Source organism: Canis lupus, chromosome 12 (assembly GCF_011100685.1).
Source record: "Canis lupus familiaris isolate Mischka breed German Shepherd chromosome 12, alternate assembly UU_Cfam_GSD_1.0, whole genome shotgun sequence".
Classification (NCBI taxonomy): domain Eukaryota; kingdom Metazoa; phylum Chordata; class Mammalia; order Carnivora; family Canidae; genus Canis; species Canis lupus.
In genome coordinates, this window is record NC_049233.1 from 4,233,792 (window position 1) to 4,257,354 (window position 23,563).

Here is a 23,563-nt window from a genome sequence, read left to right on the forward strand (position 1 = left end):
TCGTATGATACTTCTATTTTTAGTTTTTTGAGGAACCTCCATACTATTTTCCACAGTGGCTGCACCAAATTGCTATTCCCACCAACAGTGCATAGAAGTTCCCTTTTTTCCATATCTTCACCAACACTTGTTTCTTGGTGTTTTGATACTAGCCATTCTGACAGATGCCAGACGATATCTCATTGTGGTTTTCATTTGCTTCACTGAGGATGAGTGATGTGGATCACCAATATCATTCTTAATGTGTTTTTTTTAACAGAAATGATTAATTCTTTTTTTTTTAATTTTTATTTATTTATGATAGTCACAGAGAGAGAAAGAGAGAGAGGCAGAGACATAGGCAGAGGGAGAAGCAGGCTCCATGCACCAGAAGCCCGATGTGGGATTCGATCCCGGGTCTCCAGGATCACGCCCTGGGCCAAAGGCAGGCGCCAAACCGCTGCGCCACCCAGGGATCCCCTGCGCCACCCAGGGATCCCCAGAAATGATTAATTCTAATGTAGTACAGTATACCTATTTTTTCTCTTTATGGATTAGCTCTTTTTGTATCTTATTTAAGGGCTCTTTTCTTGTCCTAGGTATGAAGATATTCTCCTTTGTTTTCTTCTAAAAGTTTTATTGTTTGACCTTTCACATTTAGATACAATCAGTCTTAAAACTGATTATTTTTCTTTTTTGGTGTAAGATAGGAGTCAATATTATTTTTTCCCTGTCGGCATCTTCAAATTGACCATGCCCTGTTATTGAAAGACCATGTTTTCCCAACTGCTCTGTCACCTTTATTATAAATTAAGTGTGTCTCAGTCTAGTTTTGATTTATAAATGAGGTAGAACATTTATATATATATATATATTTTAAAAGATTTTATTTATTTATTCATGAGAGACACAAAGAGAGAGAGAGAGAGAGAGGCAGAGGCAGAGGGAGAAGCAGGCTTCATGCAGGGAGCCCAATGTGGGACTCGATCCTGGGACTCCAGGATCACGCCCTGGGCCGAAGGCAGGGACCAAACAGCTGAGCCACCCAGGGATCCCAACATTTTTATATTTAATATCATTTGCACTTACTTCTCTGTGAACTGTCCATATTTTATCCCATTTTTATTGGCCTGTAGGTCTCTTTCTTTTCAGTTTCCTAAAACTCTTCATACATTTGAGATGTTAGTCCTTTGTGATATAAATTGCAAATATATGTATTTTTCCAGTTTATAATTTCCATACCTTCTTTTTCTCTTGTAATGAGAACTGATTTCATTTACATGTCAGGAATGTCTGTGTTTTCTACATTCAGAAGGATTTTAACATGGCCTTCATTCTTCTCCTCACCATTTCTGACCTCTCACTGTGGAAGTATAGCTATAATCTTTGGGATATATTTGACAGGGTCAACTAGACAGGGTCTAGTTGGGATTGTTCTTGACCTCTTGCTCACCTAGCTGTAGTTCTTTCCTCTTTCTACTACCTTTGCAGAGTATGCTTGTGTCTTTGAAGATTTTATAGAGACCTAGCATTTCCTTTCCTCTCACACAACATTCACATTTAGGTAGTTTGTGGACTGTATGAATATTTTTCAGCATGCTTGGGTGGCTCAGTCGGTTAAGTGACTAACTCTTGGTTTGGGCTAGGTCACGATCTCACGGTTGTGGGATGGAGCCCTGAGTCAGGCTCTGTGCTCAGCAGAGTCTTGCTTCATATTCTCTCTCCCTCTCCCTTTCCCTCCCACTCATTCTCTCAAATAAATAAATAAATCTTTAAAAATACATATATATTTATATTTTTTGAATATAATGGAGGAGATATATTTATATGTGTGTATATTTTAAGATTTATTTATTTATTCATGAGAGTCACACAGAGAAGCAGAGACCTAGGCAGAGGGAGAAGCAGGCTTCCTGCAGGGAGCCTGATGCGGGACTCGATCTGGGATCCCGTGAGCTGAAGGCTGATGCCCAACTCTTGAGCCACCCAGGCATTCCTAAAAATATATTTTTCAATTTATTCTTTCTAACAGAAGGGGGATTATTTCCAGGTCAACTTTTTTTCTTTCATTTCATTCTTCAAAAAATCCAATTAAAAAGAGTACAAAAAATTTTCAAAATTAAAAAAATTTAAGTAGAAATAGGAAGAGAGAAATAAAGAAGTCACCCACAATTCCTAGTACCCAAAGAGAGATAGTGTTAATAATCTTGTCTGATGTCTTCCACTATAAAGAGTGTGTACCATGTCTTACCTGATTCTGAACATTGGTCTGCCTCATTTGTTGTAGTGAGTATGGCTTTGCTGAGAAGGTGGTGGAAGGGATGTTCATCATCGTCAATTCTATCACCGTCAAGATTCACTCCAAGGCCTTCCACGCTTCTTTTGAATTGTGGCAGCTCCAGGGCTACAGTGTCAACCCCAATTGGCAGCAGAGTGACCTCCGCCTCACCCGCATCACTGACCCCCACCGAGGAGAGGTGACAGCCCTAGTATTACAAGAGGAGAGAAAGGGGAGATTCAAAATGGGACTCATTTTTAAAGGATATTATTCCTGCTTTGGGGATTTCCTCAGATATGTCCCCCATTCCTGTGAACCCAAGAATCCCAGCGTTACTGTTACATCTTTTCTTCTCTCAGGGATCTCTGATCCATTCTATTCTATTGGTAGGATCCCAACTGAGAATGGTGGGAGTTCCTGCTTTGCTCATCTTTTCCCCTTGGACTTCCTGCTTCTTGGTTAATTTCCATAGAATTAAGGGATTTTACCTTTTTTCCTTCTAGGTTTTAACATTTAAGGAAATAACTTGGCAAACACTTCGCATTGAGGCAGATGCTACAGACAATGGTGATCAGGATCCAGTTACCACTCCACTAAGGCTTATTACCAACCAAGGCAGGATCCAAATAGCCCTCAAGAGAAGAGTGAGTATGTTTTCTGACTCCATGAAAACTTCCATCTTTTATTCTCCTAGATAGCCTGGGAGTTGGTGTTCTTTCCTTTTTGAATATATTGGCTCCAGGAATAACCATCGAAAGGGGCAGACCTGTAATTCAGTGTTGTACAGAACATTTCTGTGAACATTTGCACCTCCTTGTCACCTGAATTTTGGAAACCACAAATTTTACCCATATATAGGGACTGTGACATAGGTACCTAGCAGTTGACTACTGTTGTTTCTTGTTAATCCAGAAAACATTAGTAGTTTTGTAAGAAATTGACTCTCCATAGTGTTTGCTGCTTTCCTTTCATGTTCTGGGGATTGAAAAGCCATTTCTGGAATTAACTGGGCAATCATCACATGGAGGAGTTGGAATGAGACCAGATGTTGAACCCCATGTTTTATGTGGCTCCTTCAGACCAAAGATTGCAATGTGGTAGCCTCCAAGCTGATGTTCCTGTTGGATGACCTGCTGTGGGTGCTAACTGACTCACAGCTCAAAGCTATGATGAAGTATGCAGAGTCGCTGAGTGAGGCCATGGAGAAGTCAGCCCAGCAGAGAAAGAGCCTGGCCCCTGAACCTGTACAGGTTAGAGGCAAAATAGATACCCTTGGTGGGGCTAGGGAGATGGTAGGCCAGACCTAATTCATGTTCATACCAACATAGATGGAGTTGATACTTTATTTGGGGCATTTGTCATTTGGATAGGCTTTGTTATGCTTCTAATTTATTCATTTATTCTGTTCATTGGGTACCTCCAGTGTATTAACTATATAGTACTAGCCACTGGGAAGGAAAAGTAGAATAAGCCTCTTATTCCTGTCCTTGGAGCTCTCACTGTCTTAAAATATGGACTGTACACAAATTATTACAATAGGAGGTAGTAAGTGCTGTGTTATAGGTAGACACTATGCCATGAGAGCACAAAAAAGAGGGACCTCACTACACAGGCTTAGCATCAGTCAGCTAAGTCCTGGGGGATGAGAGCTTGGGGGCAGTTCAAACCTCAGAACAGTACTCTGACTTGAGTTACTAGACTAATTATAATTAGGCTTTTTGGAGTTTGGGTTATTTAGGTGGGACAGACCTAAGTGAGCTATCAGGTGAATAGTTATGAAAAGGAGGGGGGCATATTGCTAAATTGTGGCTTTCTTTAGCCTGAGCTAAAGCTTAAGAAAGCCTGTGCGGAGCCTCTCTGGGTTTGGACTTCTTGTTTTTCTCTGTCACATGTAGATCACCTCACCTGCTCCCAGTGCCCAGCAGTCCTGGGCCCAGGCATTCAGTGGTGGCCAGGGCAGCAGCAACAGCAGCAGCAGTCGCCTCAGCCAGTATTTTGAGAAATTTGATGTGAAAGAGTCTTCCTACCATCTGCTCATCTCCCGCCTGGATCTGCACATTTGCGATGATAGCCAGTCCCGAGAGCCAGGTACCCTGTCGGTTCTGAGCCTGGGCTGCCTGGTCTGTTAGCTCCTTCAGCTCCAGACAAAGCTTTGGGATGGAAGGCTCTTTGCAAGATGCTGTGGAGTAATTTAGTTGGCTTCCCTTAATTCCAGGCATTCCTTGGGCCTCAGTCTTTGTGGCACCTCTGTCTGTTGGTGTGAGGTAGTGCTTACAGCCTTTAGGGTGTAGTGGGACCACTGGTAATACTTAATGAGATACAGAGGCCAGCACTCTCCCAGGCTTCACTAAGTTAGAATCTTTAGGGGCAGACCTCAAGCAGTGTATACATTTTTTTCTCCCCAGTGTGTCTTGGGCAATGCTGAACACTGGTTTAACCTTGTAGGAAAGTAAATTCAAGTATAGGAAACACCAGGATTTTCAGGTTTTTGAGTCAATTTAAGTATTTTTTATTTATTTTTACTTTTTTTTTGTTGTTGTTTAAAGATTTTATTTATTTATTTGTGAGAGACACAGAGAGAGAGGCAGAGACACAGGCAGAGGGAGAAGCAGGCTCCATGCAGGGAGCCTGACATGGGACTCGATCCTGGGTCTCCAAGATCACGCCCTGGGCTGAAGGTGGCACCGAACCGCTAAGCCACTGGGACTGCCCCAATTTAAGTATTTTTTAAAAATATTTTATTTATTAATTTGAGAGACAGAGAGAGAGAGAAAGAGAGAGAATGAACAGGGAGGAGGAAGGGACAGGGAGAGGGAGAAGTAATTCCCTGTTGAGCAGGGATCCTGACACAGGGCTCAATCCCAGGACCCCAGGACTCCAGTACCATGACCTGAGCTGAGGGCAGAGGCTCAACCGACTGAGCCACCCAGGTGACCCCAATTTAAATATTTTTTATGTGTAAATGCCCTCTTCCCAAGCAGAGAGGTTATGTTGTATTCTCTTCATGCTTTTACATTCATTAGGGCAGTTAGTATTACATACACATATATGTTTATTCAAAGTGAGAAAGGAATTGACTAATTTTTTTCTTTCACGAACCTTGGGAAAATCACCTAACCTCCTGCTTAACCTCTGAGTTTCTTCATTTGTGAACTTGAGTTAAATCATATCTGACTCCTTTACTGCATTGGTTGTCGGTCTCAACTGAAATAATATACTGAATTTGGGGGACCCTAATTATAGTCACATACTCGGTATTATTATTCCTTTGCTGCCTGTTCCTTTAATACTCTGTATTTTATTTATTTATTTATTTATTTATTTATTTATTTAAATTCAATTTGCCAACATATAGTATAATACCCGGTGCTCATCCCATCAAGTTATAGTCCCTTTATACTCCCCTTTGCACCACCTTTTGGCTTGAGATGCTCTCATATGGTAGATTTTTTTTCTTGTGCTGCCTTATCCTTTCTGAAGGTTATGTCTGCCTCTTAATGACACCTATACTATTTTCTTGGGGGATCTTACCTTTCCTTTCTGGGGCTTCAGGCAGCATTGTCTCTCTTGCTTAGCTATTCCTTGGTGTTGAAGTGACTTCAGTCCCAATCTACTCCCACTCTGAGAGAGCTAAAAGAAGCAGTGACAACATAGATTGCTTTTGTGACTACAAGAAATAAATTGCTCACTGGTTTGCCACCAGTTATTTTGGAAGTTCTTTCCTAAAACGATTATTATTTTGTTTGGTTGTTTTTTCCAAGTGTAACTCCAAAGGCTTTGGGTTTTTTCTCTTGTTTTATCTTGAATCCTTTCAGAGGTCTTTATTAAGAGTATATTGTTAAGAGTTTTATCCTTTTGGGATGCATAGGTGGCTCAATGGTTGAGCATCTGCCTTTGGCTCAGGGTGTGATCCCCAAGTCCTGGGATCAAGTCCCACACTGGGCTCCCGGGAGAGAGCCTGTTTCTGTCTCTGCCTATGTATTTGGCGCTCTCTCTGTGTCTCTTAGAATAAATAAATAAAATCTTAAAAAAAAGTTTTATACTCTTTCTTGATGGAGAGGTATTGAGCACTGTCCTCTTCATATGGCCAGGACCCATAATCCAAAGGAAGATATGAATGATTAGCCTCTCCTGCAGCCCTCATATATTTATTTATTAAACTAAATTTCTCTACTTGGTGGAATTTAGGGAATTTTTGAATGAGATATTTTTAGGTATGGGGATAACTCCCAACCTACCTTACCAAAGTATGGTATATGACTCTCTCTTTTTTTTTTTTTTTTTTTTTTTTGGTGTATGACTCTTAAAGGAGCAAGAAACAGAACAAGTTTTTGTGAACTTGACTCTTCTGGGATTTGGGGAAAAGGGGAAAGGAGAACTAGCTGGCACAGCAAGAGCTCTATAATTCTCTGGAATTGTTCTATCTAACATGGAGCCACATGTGATTATTGTTGGCTGATCCAAATTGAGATGGGCTGCAAATTAATATATGCATGAGATTTTGAAGATATAATAGATAATTATCATATTATATCTTGAAATGATAAAATATTGATTATATTCATTTAAGTAGTAGTATGTATTATTAAAGTTAATTTCACTTTTTTAAAAAACTTTTTTTTGTATGGCTACTAGATAATTTAAAATTACTTATGTGGCTTACATTCTATTTCTACTGGATAGCATTGCTCTAGAACTGTCTGTCTAGTATGGTAGCCAATAGCCACATGTGGCTGTTAAGATTAGAATTAAATAAACTAAAAAATTCAGTTCTGGGACGCCTGAGTGGCTCAGCGGTTGAGTGTCTGCCTTGTCTTGGGGCGTGATCTGGAGTCCCAGAATCAAGTCCCACATTGGGCTTCCTGCATGGAACCTGCTTTTCCCTCTGCCTATGTATCTGCCTCTCTCTCTCTGTCTGTCTCTCATGAATAAATAAATAAAATCTTTAAAAAAGAAATTCAGTTCCTCACTTGCAACGGCCACATTTCAAGTGTTCAGTACAATCTATAGACCATATAAGATTTTCATCATCACAGAACATTCTAGTGCTGCTCTAGAGGCTTGTTAAAGGCTAGATCTATCTGCTTTTTCATCAGGGGACACCATAGGCTGGGATGTTGGGTCCTTGAGCAACCTACCTCTCTCTTACCTCTCTCCCTTGGTATTGGAAGTGAAATTATTAGAAAATGGGTGGGTCCTCGGGGACAGCTTAGTGTGAGGTGGGACAGCATTATCTCTAAAAATAAAACGGAGCAGTGTATACTCCAGCCTTCAGTTGATGAGGAAGAGTGTCATCTGCCTCTTTAATCTTTTTTCCTTAGGATGAGGCCTGTGAGCCAAAAACTTTCTTTCCCTCTTAAGGCCACACGGTCCTCATCCCACCAGTTCGTTGGAGAATTTTAATTAGTCTTTTATGGATACTACTTATTATTTATGTCCCATATATCATTATGTGCATATAATTAACCATGTTGGTAATTGATAATTAAATATAATTAGATTTTGATTTTAATTCTACACCCTACTTTAATATGCACAGTCTGTGTAGTTTATTCTTCTTTTAGGTCTAACTAACTCCAATGAGGGGAGCATTGCTGTGAAACCCTCTCCTTCCAGTAGTCTCACTCATGCATTTTTTTTATTTTTTTAATTTTTTTTTTATTTTTATTTTTTTTTAAATTTTTTATTTATTTACGATAGTCACAGAGAGAGAGAGAGGCGCAGAGACACAGGCAGAGGGAAAACAGGCTCCACGCACCGGGAGCCCGACGTGGGACTCGATCCCGGGTCTCCAGGATCGCGCCCTGGGCCAAAGGCAGGCGCCAAACCGCTGCGCCACCCAGGGATCCCTCATGCATTTTTTTAAAAGATTTTTTTTAAAAATTTATTTTTGAGAGACACAGAGAGAGAATGAGAGAGAGAGAGAGAGAGAGGCAGAGACAGGCAGAAGGAGAAGCAGGCTCCATGTAGGGAGACCCATGTGGGACTCTATCCTGGGTCTCCAGGATCACGCCCTGGGCCGATGGCGCTAAACCATTGAGCCACCCGGGCTGCCCAGTCATGCATTTTTAACTAGGATGCTATCACCCAACGGCAGAGAAAAATTGGCTCTTTTAAACATCTTTATTGAGATTGAATTCACATAGCATACAATTCACCCATTTAGAATATACAACTCAGCATTTTTTAGTACATTCATGGGGTTGTGCAATCATCACTACAATCTAATTTTAGAACATTTTTGTCCCGGCAGCCCCGGTGGCGCAGCGGTTTGGCGCCGCCTGCAGCCTGGGGCGTGATCCTGGAGACCCTGGATCGAGTCCTGCGTCAGGCTCTCTGCATGGAGCCTGCTTCTCCCTCTACCTGTGTCTCTGCCTCTCATTCTCTCTCTGTGTCTCTATAAATAAATAAAATCTGTAAAAAAAAAAAAAAAAAAAAAAAAAAAAGAACATTTTTGTCCTTCCTAAAAGAAATCATGTACCCATTAGCTGTCACTTTCCATTTTGTAGCTCTAAGCAACCACTGATCTCCCTTCTGTTTTGAATTTTGCCTATTCTGGACATTAAAAAATGAGTTCTTTGGTGAGATGTGGGGGCAAAAAATAGTCTTAGCTATAACATGGTTTCTGCCCTTCCAAAGCTTAACCCTGCATGAAAAAATTTTATTCCTTATATTTAATTTCTTTCATTGGGTTTTCTTGGTTATCACATGAGGAGCATTGACATTGAATTCATGGAAGAAGCACAAGATATGGTGAATAGATGGCTGTGAATAGAGTACTTTTTCCCTATTGATTGCTTAATTTGAAAATCATGCAGTGGGAGTGGCCTTGCACATAAATGCCTGTTGGTTGCCATTGACTGCCTTGTTGGTGGTGTTATATTTGAGCCTCAGTGCTTTTGTGATTTGAACTTAAAGAAATAAAAATAGTTTTTATTTTATTATTTATTTCTACAAGTTATTCAGCAAATCATTAAGTGTGAAAAGAAAAAATATGACCTAGTCTTAATGAATACCTAGAAGCTACATAGGCTAAAAGATTTTTTCTCATAATAAGTGAAAGTTAAAAGTTATGTTTACTGAGGTGCACCTGGCTGGCTCAGTTGGTAGAGCATGAACCCTTGATCTCGGGGTAGTGAATAAGCCCCACATTGGGCATAGAGCTTACTTTAAAAAGTTCATTAAAATTCATTTTAAGAAATTTATTTAAATTTTCCATTTTTTTGCTGAAAAATACTTTTGAATAATTAAAAATTTGATTATATTGCTGTTGTGTATTTCTGATTTGCATATGTAATTTGATACATTATGATTTATATAAAATAAATTTCATTAAAGGTTATTCAGCAAATATACATATAAAGTTGTTAAATATTAATAGCTTTAACTTTTATTTATTTATTTATTTATATTTTTTAAAGATTTTATTTTTTTATTCATGACAGAGGCAGAGACACAGGCGGAGGGAGAAGCAGGCTCTATGCAAAGAGCCTGATGTGGGACTCGATCTCAGGACTGGGACTCTGGGATCATGCCCTGAGCTGAAGGCAGACACTCAACTGCTGAGCCACCCAGGCTTCCCAATAGCTTTAAGTCTTAAATTTAACTTTTGATTTAAAACAATTATTTAATCTTTCATAACCATGCATTGAATAAAAGGAGTAAACTTCATACTTATTCTTTTTATGTATAAAGCACAGGTAGCATATAGTACATAAGCAGATACATAGTGTATCTGTGGTATGAAAATTTCATGAAGAGGGGGCAATTGGGGAAAAAATGTCTAAACAAGCTTAGAGGTAGTGATAATAAATACAAAGATTGAGAAATAGGAATGTGAATGTAGGATGGTGATTAGTCCAGAATTTGGGGTGGTAAAATCTAGATTAGACAGAAATGTATTAGCTTACCCCTTGAGGATCCCATGGTATTTCCCTTCACCCTAATAAGAGAAGTATAGAACAGTATAGTTCAGACATATAGTTCATGCATATGTAGGAGAAAGTTTCTACTCTAACTACTCTACTAACAGTTCTTAGAGTGTAGTTGGAGAGATAGGTAGAAATAGGGAAAGTTCATTCATTTAGTAAGCATTAAATGTAAATTCAAGATAAACATAATACATTGTTTGACTTAACACTAAAAATTCCAGTTTACCTACAATATCCTATATGTGTCATTTACAGTGTCCTTGTTAGTGCAGTGTTTTAGTGTTCATGGTACTGTGTATGTACAGTATGGAATGATTATCTAATTAGCTCTGAGGCTAGAATATGAAAGTAAATAATATGGGTTCTGTTTTGGGGGAATTTGGCTTATGCTTCTCCAAGTGTTGGGCCGAGGAATAGCATTCCTAGCATTTTTAGTTTTGGGGGGAACCAATCAATTAGGGTTTTAGAATGTATTAGTAGGCTACCTAGGATTCTAATTCCTGAATCCTGAGTTTTGCAGTTTCTTTTGCCTTTCTGGAAATCTGGCAGCCATTTACAGAGATAATGGAATATACTTTTTTTGGGTCTTATCCATTGACTGTTAGAGATGAAGAGAGGAGGGCCTCAACCTTGCAAATCCTTGACATCATGGCCTTTCAGTTGCAGTTGCACTTGTGTATCAACTAGGCTTTTTTTTTTTTAGAGAGCGAGGAGGGGGTGGGGAAGGGCAGAGGGAGAGGGATTGAGAGAGAATCTTAAGCAGGTCCAAGCTCAGCACAGGGCTAGATGCAGGTCTATCTCACAACTCTGAGATCATGACCTGAGCCAAAATCAAGAGTTGGTCACTAAACTGACAGGCGCCCCCAGGCTTTGGAACTGATCCTCAAGAGGACCTAAGTACTTTAAGTGGTGTTTAGGCTTCTTTGTTTCTTCTGCTGCTGTTCACCTTTATTTTTCTTTTATAGGTGTCTCTGCAAACAGACTGACGGGTGGTGCAATGCAGCTTACTTTCCGCAAGATGGCATTTGACTATTACCCCTTCCACTGGGCAGGTAGGACAGCCCTGAATGACAGCAGTTCTAGTGTGTCCCTTGTACCTATGTATTGAGGACATATTCCATGGGTTCATTCCTGTCTGCCCAGCAGGAGGGTACCAGGAATTGCAGCTCAGAGAGGTATTGGGAATAGCCCTCTTCAAGAAACTTGTAGGTCTGCTATCGATGATTCTTTATCAGTGATGGAAAGAAGTAGGAGGAGAGGCAGTGCTTGAGATGTTGCTTTTGATTCCGTGTTCTGCCCCTTACTTCCACTAGTTTTAGATCTCTCTAGTAGTCCATGGTCAAAGATGGTGACAGCATGTTTGCTGGCCTTTTTCGGAACCTTAGGGAAAAATCACATATGGAATCCAGAAGAACTTGAATGTTCTCACTAGATTTTTACTTTTCTCAGAGAACTCTGGATTGGAGTGAGGGATCAGATTCTGAAGTAGGACTATACCAATGGAAGATAAAAATCAGAATGTTGGATTATGATCTTGAACTAAAATCTTATTGCTTTATTGTTGTATAGGTGACAGCTGCAAACATTGGGTACGGCACTGTGAGGCCATGGAGACCCGAGGCCAGTGGGCCCAGAAGCTGGTGATGGAGTTTCAGAGTAAAATGGAGAAGTGGCATGAGGAGATGGGTTTCAAACCACCTTGGCATCTGGGAGTAGAGTCTCCCTTCCAGAAGAAAGCAGGTAGGTTATAAGGAACTGGAAGACTCCCATAGCTTAGCCTTTTGCTATTTACTTTTGACTCTCCAGTGAAGATAAAGCCCTGGACTAACTAATTATCCCAACCTCATCCCATGGAGAGTTGTTAGTGACTTCTTTTCTTTTTCTTTTATTTTTTTTAAAAAGATTTTATTTATTTATTCATGAGAGATACAGAGAGAGGCAGAGACATAGCCAGAGGGAGAAGCAGGCTCCCTGCAGGGAGCCTGATGAGGGACTCAATCCTGGTTCTCCAGGATCACGCCCTGAGCCTAAGGCAGACACTTAACTGCTGGTTGACATCACAACCTGAGCTGAAAGCAGGCACTCAACCATTGAGCCACCTAGGTGTCCCAGTGACTTTTTTTCTTTACAGAGTCCTAGCTGTCTTTAGAACTAGCCGCAATGTTGAGGAGAGGTTGTCGTCCCCTTTATTCCATAGGCTGTGGCCTTGGTCTTAAGGAGAATACAATTTTTTAGTTTCTTCCAAAAATTAGATGGTATTAATCAGTCTTTCCTAATTATAGCCTTGATGATCTTAGGATTTTTACTTTCCTTATTCTATTAATAATGAGAGTTGAATGTATCTGATTCTCTTTCCTACCTTCTTATTTTTATTTAGATTCTCTCTCCAGTCCTCGAAAGAACCCCCTTGAGAGAAGCCCCTCTCAGGGCCGACAGGCTCCCTTTTGGCCTCCAGCCTGGAATCGTTTACGCTCTAGTTGCATGGTAATACGAGTGGATGACTTGGACATCCACCAGGTGAGAAGCCCAATGCAGGGAGACATGGTTGGAAAGGGGTGGAGCAGTTCACTTGGAAGGCAACAGGTGTGAACAAGATTGTGGAATTTGGGGACTGCTTACTTGACTTCTGAATGGGTTGATAACACTGGTCTGTTTCTTTCTGAGCATGGCTGCTGAGATCAGGACCTGCAATTCCCCTAGTTTCCTCTGATACCCTACTATAACCGTTCCCCTGAGAAAAATGCACTTTTTTTTTTAAGATTTTCTTTATTCGGGCAACCCTGGTGGCTCAGTGGTTTAGTGCCGCCTGCAGCCCAGGGCGTGATCCTGGAGACCCTGGATGGAGTCTGCATCGGGCTCCCTGCATGGAGCCTGCTTCTCCCTCTGCCTGTGTCTTTGCCTCTCTCTCTCTGTGTCTCTGTGAATAAATAAATGCAATCTTAAAAAAAAAAAAAAGATTTTATTTATTCATGAGATAGATAAGAGAGAAAGAGAGAGAGAGAGGCAGAGACACAGTCAGAGGGAGAAGCAGGCTCCATGCAGGGAGCCCCATGTGGGACTTGATCCTGGAACTCCAGGATCACGCCCTTATCTGAACGCAGGCGCTGAACCGTTGAGCCACCCAGGGATCCCTGAGAAAAATAAACTTGCAGATGATGTGAGGCAGGTGTGAGAATGCCTGCAGTAAGTGTGCAAAGCACTCTGTTTCCTGTGAGAGACTTTGCAAGGATTGTAGTGGCTTTTATATGACCTCAGAGGAAATTGAGGAAATTCTATTATAGATGCTGTACGGGTACTAACAGCAACTTGTGTGTGGTTGTGTAGGTTTCTTCAGCTGGACAGCCAAGTAAGAAGCCATCTACACTCCTCTCCTGCAGTCGGAAGCTTCACAACCTACCCACTAAGGTCTCTGCCATTCATATTGAGTTCACAGAGTATTACTTCCCCGATAATCAGGAGCTTCCAGGTAAAGCATCTCATCTGGTCACTTCTTACTTTGCAGCCAGCCTTGGGGCCATGGCTTGTATTCTCATTTGTTGCTAGGAATTTTAGGTGTTTGAGTTAGTTTAGCACACTTTTGTTAAAAATTCTCCCTTTATAAACATGTATCTTTGCTTTCTTCATAATAAGATGAATATCAGCTGGTAAGTAGGAATTGACTTGCTACTCTATATATGATGATTCTTTTTTTTTTTTTTCCTGCTTTCTAGTTCCCTGTCCCAATCTCTACATTCAGTTAAATGGTCTGACATTTACTATGGATCCTGTCAGCTTGCTCTGGGGAAACCTCTTCTGCCTGGATTTATATCGCAGTTTAGAGCAGTTCAAAGCTATCTACAAGCTGGAAGATTCAAGCCAGAAAGATGAACACTTGGATATCCGACTGGATGCCTTCTGGTTGAAGGTAGGGGAGAGTGGGATTTTTGTTCCTTGTTGGCAGCCCTAGCTGCATTTCTTCCATGGCTATAATCCTGGGTTCTACTCACCCCTTTGATAGAAATAAGAAAAACTATAACAGCTCAAATGGTTGGTCTTTTACATGTGTATTAAAAACAGGTTGTGGAGCTACTCAGATATCCATTCTGAATTGGGTTTCATTTTCTTTCTGAAGGTTAGCTTCCCGCTGGAGAAGAGAGAGCAGGCTGGGTTGCATCGTCCTCAGGCCCTCGTCTTTTCTGCGTCGGGCATGACTGCCACCAATACACGTCATGCCCCACATTGTAGTTGTCCAGACCTCCAAAGTCTCTTCCGAGGTTTTGCGGCTGCTGAGTTCTTTCATTCCAATTATGTTCACTTTCCCAAGGTTCCAGGTGGCTTTAGCCTTCTGCACATGCTTTTTTTACATCATGCTTTCCAGATGGATTCCCGACTCCCTCAACCCAGTACCCTCCCTCCCCAGAGGCTTAAGGCTTCCCAGGATCTGTGGTCCATCCACTTCACCCAGATCTCATTGGACTTTGAGGGAACAGAGAACTTCAAAGGTCATACTTTGAATTTCGTGGCCCCCTTCCCCTTGTCCATTTGGGCCTGCCTACCCCTCCGCTGGCAGCAAGCTCAGGCACGGAAGCTCCTTTTGGCCACAGAAGGGAGGTTGAAACCATCAGCTAGCTTTGGCAGTCCTGTCCATTCTGAGGCCCTTGCCTCTGATGCTGTGCCCCATCAGCGGTCAAAGACTGAGCATGATTTGAAAAGCCTATCAGGCCTCACAGAAGTCATGGATGTTTTGAAAGAAGACAGCCGTAGTGTGGACAACAAAGGGCCTCTGACTGAACTTGAGGATGCAGCAGATGTCCACATGCTTGTACACTCCCCTGCACATGTTCGTGTGAGGCTTGACCATTACCAGTACTTGGCTCTACTCCGCCTGAAGGAGGTGCTACAAGGTCTTCAAGAACAGCTGACTAAGGATACAGAGGCTATGACTGGCTCCCCACTGCAGGACCAGACAGCTTGCATTGGGGTCCTCTTCCCCAGTGCTGAGGTGGCTCTGCTCATGCATCCTGCCCCTGGGGCTGTTGAAGCTGACTCTGCAGGTTCAGATACCACCAGTCTCATTGATTCAGAGCTGTCTCCTTCAGAGGATAGGGAGCTGAAATCTGATGCCTCCTCAGACCAGGGCCTAGCAAGCCCTGAGAAGGTTCTGGAGGATAGTGGCATTGAAAATTTAGATGCATCCCATGACAGGTCAGTGCCTCTTCATAGCAATGAAATACTACAGGATTCAGATTCTCTTGCACAGCAGGAGGCAGGGAAGGGCCATGAAGCAGTCGATTCCTTACAGGCGAAGAGACTGAGCAGAACCCAGACATCCACCTCACCAGCTGTGGTGAAGCCTCCATGTGGTAGGGATACCGCTGTGAATGGACAGGCAGAGCTCAAGCCCTTGAAGAACATTGAGGGAGAATTGTCAAGTGCTATTCACATGACCAAGGATGCCACAAAGGAGGCCATACATGCCACTATGGACCTTACCAAGGAAGCTGTATCCATGACTAAGGATGCCTTCAGTCTGGGCAGAGACCGAATGACCTCCACCATGCACAAGATGCTGTCACTGCCCCCAGCCAAGTGAGTGGCTCTCTGCCTCCTTCGTTCATCCTGTCTCTTCCTCCTAGCTCTGGTCTTTGGGCTTAAGGCCTTCTGCTGCGTGTGCTGTTAGATTGGGAAGTGCCATGTAGTCCAGGAGAATGCATAGAATGGCCTCTTTAATGTGCGAAGCCTTTAGTTTTCAGTGCTGCCTGCAGGGCAGTGGAAGAATTTTCAGGCTACTTAGAAGATATAGGTATACCAACTGGAGAGACTTATTTTCAGGACTACATCTAATTCTGTGATAGGTGAAGAACCAGAAATTGGATTTGCACATGCCTCCATGTAGCTTAGCCGATTCTTTTTTTTTTTTTTTTTTTAGCTTAGCCTATTCTTGGGCAGTTTTCAAGTCAACATTTATTGCTTCATAGGATCTTCCCTTCTCTTTCACTGATTCGCTCTTATAGATACAGCTATGCTCTGTGAGAATAATAATAATAATAATACCTGGCATCTGCATGATATTTTATTCTTTTTAGTGGCCTTTCACATAACATTTTGTTTGATCATCACAGCAGCCCTATGAGATAGTGATAAAAATTCGTATCCTCAGTTTATAACTGAGGGAACTGAAGTTTCAAAAAGGATGAGCCCATGGATGTTGTATCTTATAAATAGAGAAGCTGGGGCTTTGGATTTGCTCTTTCTGGTACACCTTATCAATGTCTGCCAGAGTAATAGAGAAGGAAGAATTTCATCTGTTCATTCAACAAAAAATTTTGGAGCCCCTACTTTGTGCCCAGCTCTGTGTCAGACACTGAAGAAACAGTAGGGAGTAAGCAGAAAAATACAGAAATGCATAGTTAGAAGAGTGGAAAAGGTATGGATTTTTCCATTGGTGCCTTGTGGTTTTAGGAATGATAATGAAGATTATGGGAAATCTTTGTTGGGACTCTTTGTGCTTTGGGGACCATGGTTTGAAGAACAGTGGCTTTGGAGCTTTGTCTAAGTGAATTGTGGGTCTAAGTGGGTGTCTGAGCAATGTCAGTGCTAGTACTTGCTAGGTGCAGAAAGCCTAGAAGGAAGGAGAAGGGAAAACTTTCAGGGATAAATGATATAGTAATATGAGGCAACACTTACAGAGTGTTACAGTGTGTGTAAGCACAGTCCTGAGTGCTTACAATGTTAATCCATTGAATTCTTGTAACAACCCTGTAGGGCAGGTACTAATATCAGTCCTCATTTTACGGACGAAGAAATTGAGCTCAAAGAGGTAAGAAACTTGCTTAGGGTCACATAACTCTTGAGTGGCGGGGCAAGGATTGAAAGCCTTGAGTCCCAGACACCAAATGTGCTACTTTTTCCAAATGGAGAAGCATAAGGGAGGTGGGAAAAGAGGAGAGAGAGGTGATAAAGGGAAGAGAAAGGTGTGTGACGCAAGCCCTTTTTTTCACTCACAACCTTGACATGCTGACTGCCCAGCCCACGGTCTCTTCGCAGTCCTCCCTGTCCTCGGCTTCTCTGTGGCGTTTGTACTTGCAGTCGCTCTGAACGCTTACAGGTATCAACCTGTGTGGCCGCTCATGCTTCTGGGCAGGAGGAGTCTTTCCTTCTTCCTTGGCTGCTCTCTTCTGCCTTGAGTTCTATAAACCTAACTGCTCCATTGCACCGGGCTGTCCGTATTCTCATCACTTTTATTACAATCTTTATGTTTTAAATTATAAAAACTAGTTTTGTTCGTTTTGTTGACAATGTAGGAAAAGAATAAAGAAGAAAAGAAAGTCATTCGTGACAATGCAGAGATAGCCACTATTCACATCTGGATCTGTTTTCTTCCAATTTTCATACCTATATTTGGATACCCATTGTGAATGCTTTTATGTGTATACACGTACACTTACACGAATATTATTTTTACAATAATACAATTATTTATCATCTAGAAAATTTCTAGTTTTATTCACTTAATGTTTGTGAATTATTTCCCATTCGTTAGGTATCTGAATACATAATTTTTAATTGCTCTATTATATTCTGGCAAATGGATGTATCCTAATTCATTCATTCATCTCACTATGGGAGAGGGCTTTAGTGTGTTTCCAGTTTTTCTCAGAACCAAAGCTCTATTAAATGCCCTTGTTTTTGTGAACATAACTCTTTTTTAAAAGATTTATTTCTTTGAGAAAGTAAGACTGAGACAGAGAGCACGAGAGGGGCTAGGAGCAGAGGGAGAGGGAGAAGCAGACTCCCTGCCAAACAAGGAGCCTGACACAGGGCTCAGTCTTAGGACTCCAGGATCATGACCTGTGCCAGTGCAGATGCTTAACTGACTGAGCCACCCAGGCGCCCCAATGTGCACATTAGTCTTTATGCATATCTAAATCTTTAAAATAAAAACCTAGAAGTGGGTTATTATTGGGTCAAACGCTGCAAACATTTTTAAGGTTCTTGATGTATTTGCCAAACTTCAGGAAGGTTTATATCAGTGCATTTTTCCATACCTTCTCTCAAGGTTATTTTATTCATCTCTTCCTCTACTGTAAAGTCTGTATTTTCGGTTCTGACTTTTCTCCCCTCCCCTGCTCTTCGTTAAAAACCATCTACTGCATGTGGTTCCCCATGGATTTCCTAGGGATATGGCGAACCTCACATACATAAAACTAAATTCCCTATCCCTCCCAGACCAGTTCTTTCTTTTTTCAGTAATATCATTCTCCTGCCTGTTCCAGTCATTTGTCAGACTCTGACTGTAATTTCTAGAACAGGGGTTCTCAAACTGAAGCATGTTGCAGAATCACCTGGAGCGCTTGTTCAGACGGCTGAGCCCCACCTCAGAGTTCCTCATCTAGTAGGTCTGAGATGGGGCCTGAGAATATATATTTCTCTAAGCCCCTTTTTTCTCCCTGTTGATGCTGATGCTCCTACCTGTGTGACACTTTGAGAATACTACTTTATGGAGTCTTGTATCCATTTCTGCTGTCTGTTCCTACATGTGGACTATTTCAGTAAACTATTTTTTTTTTAAAGATTTTCTTTATTCATGAGAGGCACAGAGAGAGAGAGAGAGAGAGAGAGGGGCAGAGACACAGGCAGAGGGAGAAGCAGGCTCCATGCAAGGAGCCCGATGTGGGACTCAAACCCAGGAATCCGGGATCACATCCTGAGCCAAAGGCAGGCCCTCAACCACTGAGCCACTCAGGCGTCCCTATTTCAGTAAACTATTAACTGATTTCCTCATTGGAGCTCTTTTCCTCATTAGCTTGTTTGAAAGAGCCAGGTCAACCTTCTTAAAACACAGGTCTGATTTGTTATTTCATCATTCTAAAACTTTCAGGCTTTTTCCTTACACCCTCTAGTTTTAGTTTGAACCTACTTCTGTGACATAATCAATTATGCCACACAATTATGCCAAAAATTCTATATATAGATATAGATACCACTTTTTGGCTTTGTTTTTAAAGTAGGCTGCATTCTGGGGCTTGAACTCATGATCCTGAGATCAAGACCTAAACTGGATCAAGAGTTGGATGCTTAACTGACTGAGCCACCTAGGTGCCCCCACTTTATGGTTTTTTAATTGATTATTTTTTAGAATAGTTTTAGGTTCATAGCAATATTGAACAGAAGGTACAGAGATTTCCCATATACCCTCTCTACTTTATAGTTTTAAAAGCACTTTCATATATAACCTTTTATCCACGTTTTTCTGTAATCTGGCTGCAATCCGTGTGGTGAAAGTGGCAGGAAAAAACACTTAGCAGGAAGTTAGGAGACTTGGATTTTTCTTAATTCTCGTCTTTAACTATGACCTTGAGTCAGTTTCTTCATCTATAATATGGGAAGGTAAGAACAAAAGATCTTTAAAGATTTCTTTTCAGTGTGTTGTGCCTTTCTAACTTTATCTTCCATTGCTCTCCCCAACAAAACCTAAGCTCTAGCTGTCTCCAAAGGTACTTTTTGTTGTCTAGCTCCATGTCCTTGCTCATGCTGTTTCTTCCCAATAAAATGCCACTTCCCTGTCTCTTTCACAGTCCTTCAAGGGCCCGCTCAAATGCCATCTCCTTCCATAAAGCCATTACTGATATCCTTCTTGTCATCCTTTCCCCTCTTTGATATGGCCTAGCCTTTGGCTGGTACTGCTGTCCCTCTCTTCTGGTGTGTGTGATTTACTCCCATACAGTGATAGTTGTATTTAAATTTCCTCTCTCCTGATAGACTATACATTCATTGAGGACAGGGGATACCTTATTCATTATTTTATTCACTTCCCACCCCCACCCTGTGCCTAGTATGGTGCCTTATATGCAGAAGAATCTCAGTAAATACTTGTGGAATGGGTGTGGGTGGCTTCAGGTGTCATTCATTTGTGCTGGGGCTGTAAGTAGTTGGTCTCCTCTGTATATGGGATGACCTTGAAAGTTTGGCATTTAATGTTGATATGGCAGAGGCACTTACGCAGTTTGAAATGCCAGATTCAGAAAGGCCAGCCGTTGAAAAATTATATGACCTCCTTATAGCAGATAATAATTGATACCAAAATTTATGTATAAATAACTATTTGGGCTGAAAGTGTTGGGCGTTGCAAGGGACAAAACATATCTTCTAAACCACGTTTGTGGTTTTTGTTTTTTAAACAGGGAGCCCATGGCCAAAATAGATGAGGGGGCAGTAGCACCATTGAGTGGAGGAGCTGCCCGACTCCGATTTTTCTCCATGAAGAGGACAGTATCTCAGCAGTCATTTGATGGCGCTTCATTGGATAACAGTGGTCCTGAAGACCGGATTTCCGTGGACAGTGATGGCAGTGATAGCTTTGTGATGTTCTTGGAGTCTGGTAGGTGGAAGCAACCATGTGGCATTGAAGTCCAGAAAGCGTTCTTTCTGCTCCCTATATACTGGCAGGATACAAAAGGAGCTGAGATTTGATAAAATAGACATTTTCTTAACCAAACCAAAAACCAGAGAAATTTTAGTGGATTTGTGGCTCTGGCTTTATCTACACATCTTCTAGTTTATTGATTAACACTTGACCTTTATCACAGAATGAGACTCAGACCAAAAGAGAGAGTGCTAGTCTTATAGTCATGTAGCTATGGCAGTAGGATTAGTTTGGTGGCTGGTGTCAGTGGTGTGTGTTTGTTGTCTGGTGTTTCTTTGTTTTTTTGCTTAACTATGTATTTTATTGTTGGAAAATAGGAGCTTTTGTCTCTGGTACAATGAGTAACTACTGAGAATTGAATCACTCACTACTGGAAGTTACACTGGTTTTTTTCATCTTTTTGAACTGGAGACTTTTTAAATGGTCCCTTAAGAGTGTCTAAGTGAAAATAAAATAAAAATAAAATGAAAACACTGTTTCTTAAGATGGGTGTTGTGTACCTCTGTTTTGTTTTATTCTGGAATATGGAATAATATGGGAAGTTTCAAATATGCAAAAGAGTAGATGGAATCAAATAATAATGAACCCTCATGTACCCATTATCTAGCTTCAAATATTAAGAACTCATGGCCATTCTTATTTCATATATACTTCTGTTCATTTCTCTTCTTCTCATGTTATTTTGAAGCAAATTCCAAACATACAGTTTTATCCATAAATATTTTTATTATGTATCTCTAGAAAATAGACTTTAAAATATTTGAAAAAAATTTAAATTGTGGTAAATATATATTATTTAAACTTTACAATTTTAACCATTTTTAGCTATAATTCAGTGGCATTACATATCACTGTGCAACCATCATCACTATCCATCTCCAGAACTTTTTTCATCTCGTAAAATTGAAAATATGTACCCATTAAATAATAATTCCTCATTTCCTTCTCCTCCAGCCCCTGGCAACCACCATTCCACTTCGTATTTCAGAATTTGACCATTCCGGGTACTTCATAGAAGTGGAATCATACAGTATTTGTCCTTTTGGAACTGGCTTGTTTCACTTAACATAATGGCCTCAGGGTTCATTCACTTCATAGTATGTGTCAGAATTTTCTTCCTTTAAGGCTAGTACCCTATTATATGTTTATACCATATTTTGTTAATCCATTCATCTGTCTGTGGACTCTGTCTGTGGACTCTGTGGACTCATTTATAGAGTTTTTAAAAATGTGCCCAAATATCACTATCCCATTTTTAAAAATCAGCAATTCTTTAAATTTATCAAATTACCAGTTTTCAAATTCCCAATTGCATCATAAGTGTCATAAGTGTTTTTTTTTTTTCCCACAGTTGTCATTGTATTTAGAGATTGAATTTGAACAGAAATTTTTGACTTTCAAACTCATTTGTTGTCTTTCTTATGCAGAGTCTGGTCCAGAATTTCTTCCACCAGGAGCTCTTCCAAATGACTTAGACAATGCTGGAGTTCAAGGGAGCCCTGTTATGGAGAGTTATGGCCAGGGGTCACCAGAGGCCAACAGTTTGGTCTCACCCAGTGGAGAAGGCCTCAGCCCTCACCCGGTCAGCTGCTCTACTCTTCTTTGCAGAGGGAAGGCTGTAGCTAGAAGCTTCCAAGGGGCTCATCTAAAAGAGTATCCTTCTACAGGTCTCCATTCTGGTCCTGAAGGTGAATGAAGTGTCTTTGGGGATTGAGGTACGTGGTGAGGATCTGACTGTAGCCCTGCAGGCAGAAGAACTGACCCTCCAACAGCTGGGAACCGTTGGACTCTGGCAATTCCTGCATGGACAGTGCTCAGGTAAGGATGGTGGCCATTCCAGGAGAACTGGGATTTATCTAGGGCAGCTCTAGCTTCTTGCTCCTGTCACTGTGTCCCAAGGTTAGCTGTCCTTGTGCCAAGCCTATGGTCCTGTCCAGCAGCAGTTAGGAGGAGAAACTCTAGTGATGCCTTCTTCTTGCAGGGAACCTCCCAGAGCTCTTTGCATTCAATGGCTGTTCATCATCTTCATTACCCAGGTGCTCCTTAAGCTTATACAGGAAGCCACTGTCCACTTCTTCATTTGTGTAGCTGCTGACATCAAACTATATCTGATCCGGGAATTTCTGTCATTCATATTCAGTCCTTTTATATTTGTAAATTAGGAGATAACAGGAAAGAGCTGAGCTTAGCATTTAAAAAATATTTTTTAAAATGTTGGGTAGATACCAAGGAATACTTAAAAAATATATGTAAGGTATGAAATAATAAAAATACAGTGAACCCATGTACACTACCACCTAGTTTAATAAACAGAACCATACTATTAACTTTGAAGTCCCCAGGAGCCCCTCTCTTGAATATTTCTCTACCACTCACCTGTCATAGAGAATCCCTATTCTGAATTTTGTGTTATTTATGGCAGACCTGGGTGGCTCAGTGGGTTAAGTGTCTGTCTTTGGCTCAGGTCATGATCCCAGGGTCCTGGGATCGAGCCCCACATTGGGCTTCCTGCTCAGTGGGGAGCCTGCTTCTCCGTCTCTCTCTGCTGCTTCCCCTGCTTGTGCTTGATGATAATACTTTTGGCATTGGATTGCTATGAATATTAAATATATGTAAAGTGCTTAGAATAGTCCCTGCTAATTAATTTTTTCCTTCTGTCTCTCTCCTCAAAGGTACAAGTTTTCAGGAATCCTCAACTTTGAAGACTAACCACATCAGACCAGCTGTGGGCCTTCGCTTTGAGGTGGGGCCTGGTGCAGCTGTTCATTCCTCACTGGCCACACAGAACGGCTTCCTGCATTTCTTGCTTCAAGGCTGTGACCTTGAGCTGTTCACTTCGGTGCTCAATGGCCTGGGGCCCTTCTTGGAGGATGAGGAGATCCCAGTGGTAGTTCCCATGCAGATTGAGCTCCTGCACTCCAGGATCACCCTAAAGGTGAGAGGAGCTTTTTGGATTTTACCTCAGACTCT

General features: G+C 41.3%; 1 protein-coding gene across 4 annotated transcripts in view; it reads left to right on the plus strand.

Annotated features, from left to right (window-relative positions):
- The window catches only part of UHRF1BP1 (UHRF1 binding protein 1), a 63,989-nt gene that overhangs the window by 32,561 nt on the left and 7,865 nt on the right, over positions 1-23,563 (plus strand). For 3 of the 4 annotated variants that reach the window (XM_038553798.1, XM_038553799.1, XM_038553801.1), the window contains 14 exons: positions 2,267-2,456; positions 2,761-2,901; positions 3,337-3,507; positions 4,153-4,345; positions 11,154-11,240; positions 11,758-11,928; positions 12,566-12,705; positions 13,513-13,654; positions 13,899-14,092; positions 14,300-15,756; positions 20,352-20,548; positions 22,021-22,175; positions 22,261-22,411; positions 23,266-23,528. In XM_038553798.1, the coding sequence (XP_038409726.1) occupies positions 2,267-2,456; positions 2,761-2,901; positions 3,337-3,507; positions 4,153-4,345; positions 11,154-11,240; positions 11,758-11,928; positions 12,566-12,705; positions 13,513-13,654; positions 13,899-14,092; positions 14,300-15,756; positions 20,352-20,548; positions 22,021-22,175; positions 22,261-22,411; positions 23,266-23,528 (3,652 nt within the window). The remainder of the gene's footprint in view (positions 1-2,266; positions 2,457-2,760; positions 2,902-3,336; positions 3,508-4,152; positions 4,346-11,153; positions 11,241-11,757; positions 11,929-12,565; positions 12,706-13,512; positions 13,655-13,898; positions 14,093-14,299; positions 15,757-20,351; positions 20,549-22,020; positions 22,176-22,260; positions 22,412-23,265; positions 23,529-23,563) is intronic. The other variant, XM_038553800.1, reaches the window with a different exon arrangement.